Here is a 10,747-nt window from a genome sequence, read left to right as displayed (position 1 = left end):
GGGAGGAACCGCCTTTGTTCCTCTACTCTTGGGCTCTTCCAGCTGGAAGGGCAGCTGTGAAGCCTACGATACAGAACTCACGTGCATATCTCAGCGCAACACCAAGCACTCAGCTCACTTCATAGGTTACCTTTTGAAATGCTTTTGCGTTACTCTCTACTCTTCCCCTCTCATCCTTCTCCCCTTTCTAAGTGATTTTCACAAAATGGAAGTCACAGGCCTCACTGATTTCATTTCCAATATAAAAAACCCATTGTTAGGAACTTGACTAATCACCCCCAAAATATCCAGTTTTTAATGGTGAAAGAAACCTTCTTAAGAGTAGAAAAGATTTCCCCTGAAAGCACTAGAGAATTGGCAGTATTAAGTCAACTTTGTTCTGGAAAAGTGCACTTCAATTGAAGTACATGGTGGGGTATTAAAATGAGGACAAGTTCTGAAAGGTTTCAATAAACTCAAATTTTAAATGTCTTTGTTCAAAAATAAACGAAGGGTGTATATGTATAACTGATTCACTTTATTATAAAGCAGAAACTAACACACCATTGTGAAGCAATTATACTCCAATAAAGATGTAAAAGAAATAAAATAAAATAAATGAAGGTAGGTGCCTTCCCTGGTGGTCCAGTGGTTAGGACTTAGGGCTTTCACTGCCACGGGCCCACATTCAATCCCTGGTCGGGGAACTAAGATCCCGCGTGCTGCGTGGTGAGGCCAAAGATAATAAATAAGTAAAGGAACAAAGTTATAAACCTAGCTCTCAAACCTACTGATCCACTAAGGCTAGGATATCAGTCTAAAAACTGTACATGCCTCACCTTCTAAAAAGAGTAAAACAGTTTTAGTGCTTTACCTTTCCTGTCTCTGGTGAAAGATGTTACACGTGAGGAGGGATACTCCAAACATATCTCAAAAACCTACCTCCCCCTTTAAAAAACTCATTTTAAAAAACAGTTTTCTCCAATCAAAACATTGACCATACCTTCAAAAAAATCAAAATCTTGTAAGTCATCAGGTAGCCGTGGCAGGACGTCTGAAAAGTCCTCCTGGTTCAATTCCAAGTCATGTGGAATGTCAGTGATCTCATTGGCAATGTCATCCGGCAGCTCATCAGCACTCAGCTCTGGCGTGGACGGGCTCCTGGGAAATACGACACGATTGGCCCCGCCCCCCCCACTTGACCTCCACATCAGTGTCCCCAAGACAAGTCTGTCGATGCAAAAACGGAAAATCCTAACTCAAAATGTCTCCCTTCCTACTCTAAGAGAAGGAAATCGGAAACCAAAACGAAAGACCTCACCGTATGCAGTTACACACTTCTGCAACGCTTACCCATGTATTAAGAGAAGACAACCATTTGGAGATACTATTTTTACTGCAAATTAGAATGAATGATAATTTGGTGCACTAGTAAAATGAATTACAATTTGGTATATCGAGTGTGTCTTAGTACTTTATAGTAGAATTTAAAATCTGGTCAAAATAATAATTAAAAAAAAAAAAAAGAAACAGGGCTTCCCTGGTGGCGTGCTGGTTAAGAACCCGCCTGTGCCAATGCAGGTAACACGCGTTCGAGCCCTGGTCTGGGAAGATGCCACATGCCGCGGGGCAACTAACCCTGGGCGCCACGGCTACTGAGCCTGCGCTCTAGAGCCCGTGCTTCGCGACAAGAGAAGCCACCGCAATGAGAAGCCCACGTACCGTGACAAAGAGTAGCCCCCGCTCGCCGCAACTAGAGAAAGCCTGCGTGCAGCAACGAAGACCCAACGCAGCCAAAATAAATAAATAAATGATGAATGAATGGATGAATGAATGAATGAATAAATAAATTTTAAAAAATGAAACAGATAAAACTGGGATGTTTAGCTGAAACAGAAGCCTCATTCATCTGGTCAAAATGTTTATTACCCCTGACAAAGTTAATAATGCATCAGATTTCTGATGGAATATTTCTGTTGGAACAGAAAAACCTGAGAGTAGTCAATTAAATTCCCAATATCAGCATTTGCTCTCTTGGTTATCAAAAGCTTTACTTCAGATATTTTGTAAAAAATCAAATTGAAAACTACAAGTCTAGGCTTATATACCAAATGGTTCCTTTAGCCTACTTCCAACACTAGAAAAGTAAAGGAAGCCAGATGTTCTGAGAACAATCAGAACACGTAAAGCAGACGTAAACTCTGGCGCCATCACTGACCGGATGTGAGAGGCCTCCACTGGCAGTGAGACGCTGGTGGGCATGCTGAGGTTCCCCTGAGGAACTGCAGGGGGAATGGGCTTTTGGGGTCGACGAGGTCCACGCCTTCTCTTCTTCTTGTGTTTTTTGGTAAGTGCAGGAGGCTTGGTTTTTTTCCTGGGTTTCCTCTGCTGCTGGTGCTGAACTTTACGGGAGCTATCTCCTCTCAAGAAATTATCCTTTGGAATGAATAAATGGGTATTTTTAAACTGAGATTATTTGGAAAAAACCAAACAGCTATCTGAAAAAAATACTTATATCTCTTAAAATTCTACATAGTGCCTAAAACGATGCATAACGATAATTAAATGAATAAGAAATTCATTTTAAAATTTAATTCAAATCAATTCAATATATACATACAGCTCATCCCACATTTACAGGCATTGTCATAGGTGCTGTCGTATAAAAAATTGAATAAAATTTGATTTGTGCTCTCAAAGAACTTAGTCTCCCATGGGAAAAACATGACTACAAGGATACATAAATACAGTAGAAAAAATTGGGCAATAATGATATAAACACCTTCTAAGGGTACACAAAAGGAAAATCCTTTATTTGTAGTTAATGTGAGATTAAAGGATAAACAGGATTTTAAGTTGTTGGGATAAGGGGGAAGATCATTCTAGGCTAAAGGAAATGGCACAAACAGACAAAAAGGACAGCAAATAATTGGGTATGACTATTGCTCGGGGTATAATGGAGGACAAAATATAAAAGTAACCTGTAAAGAAGTCTGGAACCAGATCCTGTATGACTTTGAATACTCTGTTAAGTGGGGAATGAGTTTTGATGACAGGAGTACATGTTTTAAAAGGATTAACTATCCTGCTAGCAACGTAAAGGGATAAAGAGAAGAGGCAAGTGAGTGGAGGAAGAAGTTCCAAACAGAGGGCTATTTCAACAAGTATTACGAGACTGATAAATAGCTGAGGGCAAAGTAAGCAGGAATGGAAAAGCGACGGCCTGTTGAGAGAGAATTCTCAAGATGTGACAGATCCTTGGATGTGGTGAGGATGCGGGGAATATAAAATTCTCAAATGTGTCCAGGATTTCTAGCTGAGGTGATTGTTAGGGGATAATGCCATTAGTTGGGATACAGAACACAGCAGAATAAACAGAATCAGGAAAAAAGTTAAGGAATTCAGCTGGGCTCGGATAGAGTTTGAGACGTGAAGACGTCCAGGGAGGCAGGAGAAAACCGTATCTGGTGCACAGGAAGGAAGACAGGGAGACCTGGAAATCGTGACAGTAAAAGTCCTTCAAATAATTTATAGGGACCAGGGAGACATGGTAAAGAGAGAAGACAATGGGCACACAGCTTTATAAAACTGTTGCAATTAAGTGAGGAGGCAAAGGAAGAAGAACCAGGAAGGAATAGAAACCTGCACTACAACTAGCTTTCTTCAGCTAAGTACCCTTAAATCTGAAGACCCAGATGCACATTTTACTCTCTCTACAATCGGAAAGCATTTTACAATGACGGCATATTATTCCTGCCGTCAGCCAGGTGATGGTCATTACAGTTGGTGCTGCCTACATGTTCAAAGTTGGTCATAGCTCTTTGTACTGTCATTGTTTGAATGAAGGTATATGCATTGTTGGTTTTACACGCAGAGGAAAAACTGCTGTGTATGCAGAAAGGCACAAAAAGTGGCAGTGTGTAAAACTGTTACTGGTGAAGCAAATATTCATTATTGAAGAACTGTCCACAATACCCCCCACCCACCTTTTTATTGCAAAGCCACAACCAAAGGAACAAGGAAAATAATCCACAAAGTGGACAAAGCTGTGTTATAGTAGATGTATGTAGAAAATACTGCCTTTCACACACCAAGAATTAGCTGACACCAGGGGTGCTACAGAAGATAAAAATATCTATGTCTATCTATCTAAGACTAAAAAAGCTATTTTGGTAAGTATAAAATAAAAATTTTAAGTGATAAGAAATGCACTGTGCAACATTTTTTCCTTCTTGGTGGTATATAAAACAATCGTGGTTTCTACGATTGATGTCACCTTTGAGTTGATGAACTCAGCAATAACTCTTATAATCAAATACATAAAAAGACCTGAAGACTAGTAATTATCACTAACATCAAACGACTTCAAAGCAAGAATAAAATTAAGCATGAATTCAGGAAATCTAAAAGATGTTTAATCCCAGACAAATACTTGAATCCAAACACAATTACAGACTCAAAATTCACAAATTTAGAAAACAACAAAAAAGAGGCTGCTTCCCAGCCTCTGTAATTCCTTTTGGTTCAACACGTGACGTCTACTTTTTTTATGCCCACTATGTAACTGAATAAATAGTGAATAAGCAGCTACCAGTACCCACCAGGTGCTGGCATCCATTCCAGGATTTCCCTCTAGGACCAGTGTGAATCTTGAGCAGGAGGGAGGAAGAGAGCTCTAGCCAAGAATATACTAATCCTACCGGCTCTGCTTCTAGGCTTCTGTCTTACTCTCAGGCTTATGCTGTGTAGCCACGCAACGTGTTTGGTAAGGTGCCAGCTCCTCCACACGGAAGTGCCCATGACTGAGACCCTGCCTGGCCCTTGGTGTTCCCTTACTTAGCTCCTCCAAAGAACACCTGTGTCCTAGAGGCTTTCCTAAAGCCAACTGTTCATTTACCTACACTACTTACAAACACTGTTCACTCCCAGCATTCTCACTGTCCCATGCTACTTCTATGCAGGACAACGCATTTAGTAACTTACCATCTGTTGTATGGTCTCATACCTGTTGAATACCATGTTCTGTCTGCCAGCCTGGACCTCGGGCAGCTCTAGCCTCTTCTACCAATGGCTGTCCTATCAAGTGGCTGAGTCTAGTTCAGAATCTCACCCCTATCCCCCACAAGCCATGTGCCTAACCGATAATTTATTCAACCATTACTTATGGAGCATCTGTGTTCCAAGCACTGGGGATACAGTAGCATTGAACAAAAAATGTTCCTGCCTTTGTGAAGTTTACATTCTAGTAGGGGGATTCAGACAATAAACAAACTAATTAATACATAATGTTAGGCAAATATAAATGTTAGGAAGAAAAATAAGGTAGAGTACAAGGATAAAAAGTAGCAGGGTAGAGGGGAGGCAGAAATGAACTGACACTTGATCAGAAACCTGAATGAAATGAAGGAGTGAGACATGGAGAATCTGGGGAAAGAACACTCCAGGAAAAGAGAAAAACAAGCAGAAAGTCCCTGAGGTGGGAGCATACTTAGAGTGTTTAAGAAAGAGCAAGAAGGCCAATGTTGCTGGAGCTGTGGAAGTGAGGAGAGGGTATAAGACGAAGCTGGAGCGGTTGCCAGGGCCAGATCAGGAAGTGCCTCATAGGCATAGTAAGAATTTCAGATTGGATTCTAGATGCGATGGGAAGCCAGTGGAAAGTTTTGATCAGGGAACTAAAATGATCAGATGTATATTCTAAAAGGCCTGTTCTAAAGGCTACATACTGAATGATTCCATTTAGAAGACATTCTGGAAAATGTAAAATTATACAGACAGAAACAGATCAGTGGGGATAGAAAAGGGCCGACTACAAAGGGCAACACTAGAGACTTTTGGGGGGTGATGGAATGATTCTGTATCTTGATTATGTATCTGTATGCATGTCAAAATTCATAGTACTGGACACTAAAAAGAGTGAACTTTACTATATGTAAATTCAAAGACAGTGGGACCCACATGCACAGTCTACCCTGGCTGATATGTGAGCAACACATCGGGGCACAGGGGGCGTGGCAGGAAGAAGGGAGACTAATTAGGAGGCTACTACAATAATGCAAGCAAAGATGATGGTAGCCAAGGCTAAAATGGTAGCAGCGAAGTTGGTAAAATGTGTGTGAATTCAAGATATAGTCTGAAAGTAGAGCCATGAGACTTGCACAGTTTCTATCACCCAGTGTTAGCCTCTCACTGGGGGACGGATGGAATACAAGTGTTTGCTCTACTCTTATGTAATTTTAAACTTAAAAATAGCTCAAATTAGGGCTTCCCTGGTGGTGCAGTGGTTGGGAGTCCGCCTGCCGATGCAGGGGACACAGGTTTGTGTCCCGGTCAGGGAAGATCCCACATGCAGCGGAGTGGCTAGGCCCGTGAGCCATGGCCGCTGAGCCTGCGCGCCTGGAGCCTGCGCATCCGGAGCCTGTGCTCCGCTACGGGAGAGGCCACAACAGTGAGAGGCCCGTGTACCGCAAAAACAACAACAAAAATCATATGGAAGTCATTCTTTAACCGTGATAACATCTCAATAAGCTAACAAAAATGTCTATATTTTAAATGTTTTAAAATTAAAATGGGAAAGTAATTATTCAATATTTGTATACATAGTTTAGTATACAACTTTTCAAAATATATGGTCCATAAAGGAAATCTAGAAAACAAAATAGGTTCCTAGAGAAGAAGCCGGTAAACTTCATACACGGCTACTGAGGTCTAGAAAGGAAGACTCATTAGTCCATGTTATACATATAGCTAGTGGCACAGCCAGGACCACAGTGTTACACTACTAAGTCCTGTCCAATGGCCACTTGGTTACCCTGATGCATCCCTGCAAACTAAAATATGCTCATAGCAGGTAAGAGTTGTCTTATTCAATTTTTTAATACATAGGTACCTAGCACAATACCTTGCAAATAGCAGAAAAACTCAGTAAGTGTCTGATGGGTGAAATGCATTTATTTTAAGTGATTATATAATTCAGGTAGTTCACTAATTCAGACTTTTCTCTCCAAATTATTCTGAATTAATTAGGGCTTATGCTACCAGCATTAACTAAAGCAATAATTAAGTCCAATGGAATTATAATAAGGGTTGGTTGGCTTTTGGCTGAAATTTCATCAAATTTCCAAGACATTCGCAGAATTATATATAAGAAAAGCAAAATCCTAGAGAAATGAAGAAAAGAAAGATCTTGGGAAATCTGCCTATGTATAAAAAAATGTATCTTGAGGAGAAGAGAAGTATAGACTAGCTATCGATAATAAACAAAATGACCACATCTAACTAACTACTAAATACTTTCTAGAACAGTGTTTTCTTTCAGTGAGGGTATAATATTAATTCAATCAGTTATGACCAGCATTTCTTTTTCTTTTTTTTAGTGAAATAGAAGAGACTACAAAATATGAGGTACTAAAAGAGTATTGTTTCACAAAACTCGTTTCAGTGATTTACATACACATATAGTTTGTACTAAGTCATAAACTATTTCCTACTCTGGACAGCTATCAAAACTTTGAAAGCCTCAAGCTATTATATATAGGATGGATAAACAAGTTCCTACTGTACAGCACAGGGAACTGCATTCAATATCCTGTGAAAACCATAATGAAAAAGAATATGAAAAAGAGTATGTATATACATATATGTATAACTGAGTCACTTTGCTGTACAGAAGAAATTAACAGAACATAGTAAATCAACTACACTTCAATACAATTTAAAAAAATATATATAAACTTTGAAATCCTCTGTTGCAGAAAATAAAATCTGAACTTACCATTTTTTTGGCATGTTCTTCACACAGAGGTGTCTGGTGTGTAATGTCAAAAACGGGCACAGAGCACTGCTGTCCATCTGCAAACTTGGCCGTGCAACTTGAGAAGAGTTGCTGAGAGCGGTTCAAGAGGATATCTGGGTTTTTTTTAAGTTAGGAATAAAATACACTGAAACCATTTAATTTTTCGAGTTCTACATAAAATTTGTTTCTTCCCTAACTTGTGCTTAGTAAGTATAAATTTTATAATCTATAAAAGCTAAAGAACCAACCCAAATACTAATAATAGGAAAATGATAATAGTTGAGCTTATCATCTTTATTTCTCAGAATATACTTCTGAAGGAGTCTATTTTGCTAATGAGCTTCTAACATGAGTCTCCCATTGTGATTTATGGCCATTGTGATTTGTTATTTAGAGAAGCAGGGTCATTTCCTTCCTAACACACTGACTCCTAAAAGTTCCACTATGATGATAAAAAACAAACAAAAAACTTTCTTTTAAGGAAAACTTTTGCCTAAGATACTCATCAAGAATAAATATTTAAAGATATAATTACAAAAAACTTGACTATCCAAATTTGAATTTTTCATTTCACACTTCCAACACCAAACAAACTTATAGCTTATGAAAAATTACTTTTAAATCAAAACTGTACTGTTAAAATTGGAACATCAGCTTTTTATCATCATCATTTTTAAGCATCTATACTTTTAGCCAGCCACTAACTACATTTCCATAGATTTACTTTTTATCTATTAAGGAAATGCCTTTCATTTTTCCTTTATGCTTTTACGGTTAAGGCGATTTATAAAGCCTTTACTGCATAGAAACTACTGCTGAAAAAGCTGTGAAAATACAACACCAAGAACAGAAAGGAAAGCAAAAATCAGATAGATAGCAAAGAAAAGTAATTGCAACTATATAAATTTTTAAAATGCTACTCAACTTCAAATGTTTAATAAAAGTGAAAGTAACAAGATTTCATAACCAGTCTGAAGCTCCTTAACTAGGTTTTCCTCAAGTATATCCTGTCTTAAGATATATTCTTTCCTAGCCAGTGATGTTTGTTATCTTTCATCTCAAATCAGCACCATATCCTATGAAAATAGCAAATTAATACCATACCAAAAAGTGTACTGTAAAACTGCATAACTTTCTTAGAAGACGAAAAACAGTTCCCATCAATGAGTGTCATGGTTGCCTCATACGAACTACCTAGAACCACTGGAAGGACCAGAATCCTATTAACAAAATTTATTTAAGTGACAGCCACTGGAAAAACCTACTACTTGCTGTCAACTTTGCTCATTTTGATATGATTCTTGAATACAGAGTCACAATGATATAAGCAGAAAAAAACTATTCAGAGGACACCAAGAAAATCAGAAGTAATATAAAAATTATTTTCAATTATTACAGTTATGATTTCAAAAGCCATTCATCACTTGGCCTGAGAATGAAATACATCACCCCAATGAATTAGTACTTTTCAATGCACACTTGATTTAGTTAAGAGGATACGTTGGAAACAATGTCTGGTGAATGGAAGGGCTTTGTTGGTGCACTGTTCACCCTTCACGGTCCCACTGCATGCTGCTGGCTCCACCTCCTTCAACTTGGTCCGGCTTATGCTAAGGAACAAAAGCCACAAAACTGATTTTTAAAAATGGTTTAAGAATCCAGGGTAATTATTTAAATAATGTTACTACTCTGTAACACCCACATTTTTAACTACATTCATTATTTAAATGCAAATATGGGGGCTTCCCTGGTGGTGCAGTGGTTAAGAATCTGCCTGCCAATGCAGGGGACACGGGTTCGAGCCCTGGACTGGGACGATCCCACGTGCCGCAGAGCAACTAAGCCTGTGCACCACAAATACGGAGCCTGTGAGCCACACTACTGAGCCCCTGTGCCACAACTACTGAAGCCCGTGCGCCTAGAGCCCGTGCTCCACAAAAAGAGAAGCCACCGCAGTGAGAAGCCCACGCACCGCAACAAAGAGTAGCCCCCACTTGACACAACTAGAGAAAGCCCACACGCAGCAAGACCCAACACAGCCATAAATAAATAAACAAATTTATTTTTTTTAAATGCAAATATGAATTACAATGACCAGTTCCAATACTTTTCCAACCTACTGACAAAACAAATATTACATTATAATTGGTCTCAGCTATGTCTATCTGTTTTTGTTTTTTTGCTTTTTTAAGTGATATTTTGGTTCCTTTTACTTTACAAAGAGGCAGTAGAGAATAGTGATGAAGACCATAGACTAGATCAGACAGACCTGGTTCTGAATCTCCGTTCTGCCTCTTATTAGCTCTCTGACCTTGGGCAAGTTACTTAGCCTTGCTTAAGCCTCAATTTCCTCACCTGTAAAGTGGAGATAAGAGTACTTCTAGTCGACAGGCAAGCACCAAAAGACATAACACTCCTAAAACACTTACCACATACAGTATATAGTATGGTAAATAGATAGTAAAGAGTCAATGGTTGTTAGCCACCACTATCATCATCATTTTTTTCAGTTTATTTTTTTAAACATCTTTATTGGAGTATAATTGCTTTATAATGGTGTGTTAGTTTCTGCTGTATAACAAAGTGAATCAGCTATATGTATATATATCTCCATATCCCCTCCCTCTTGCGTCTCCCTCCACCCCTCCCATTCCCACCCCTCTAGGTGGTCACAAAGCACTGAGCTGATCTCCCTGTGCTATGCACCTGCTTTCCACTAGCCATCTATTTTACATTTGGTAGTGTATATATGTCAATGCTATTCTCTCACTTCATCCCAGTTTACCCTTCCCCCTCCCCGTGTCCTCAAGTCCATTCTTTACGTCTGCGTCTTTATTCCTGTCCTGCCTCGTCAAGCTGCTAAACAATACAGCTGCAGAAAACTTAACCTAATACATGAGGAATGGGATACAGAACAGAAAGCTACGCAGTGAAGAATCTCCTTTCCACCCTCGTCTTGATTTGCTAGTTCCCACT

General features: G+C 39.1%; 1 protein-coding gene across 6 annotated transcripts in view; it reads right to left on the bottom strand.

Annotated features, from left to right (window-relative positions):
• INO80D (INO80 complex subunit D) overlaps positions 1–10,747 on the bottom strand; it is a 72,246-nt gene that overhangs the window by 12,358 nt on the left and 49,141 nt on the right. For all 6 annotated transcript variants that reach the window (XM_032636905.1, XM_032636908.1, XM_032636904.1 and 3 more), the window contains 4 exons: positions 9,272–9,381; positions 7,751–7,884; positions 2,198–2,415; positions 983–1,140 (listed from right to left, as the gene is read on the bottom strand). In XM_032636905.1, coding sequence (XP_032492796.1) covers positions 983–1,140; positions 2,198–2,415; positions 7,751–7,884; positions 9,272–9,381 — 620 coding nt within the window. The remainder of the gene's footprint in view (positions 1–982; positions 1,141–2,197; positions 2,416–7,750; positions 7,885–9,271; positions 9,382–10,747) is intronic.

This window comes from Phocoena sinus, chromosome 7 (genome assembly GCF_008692025.1).
Source record: "Phocoena sinus isolate mPhoSin1 chromosome 7, mPhoSin1.pri, whole genome shotgun sequence".
NCBI lineage: Eukaryota > Metazoa > Chordata > Mammalia > Artiodactyla > Phocoenidae > Phocoena > Phocoena sinus.
The sequence above is the reverse complement of the archived record's forward strand: the minus strand, read 5'-3'. Positions and strand labels throughout refer to the sequence as shown.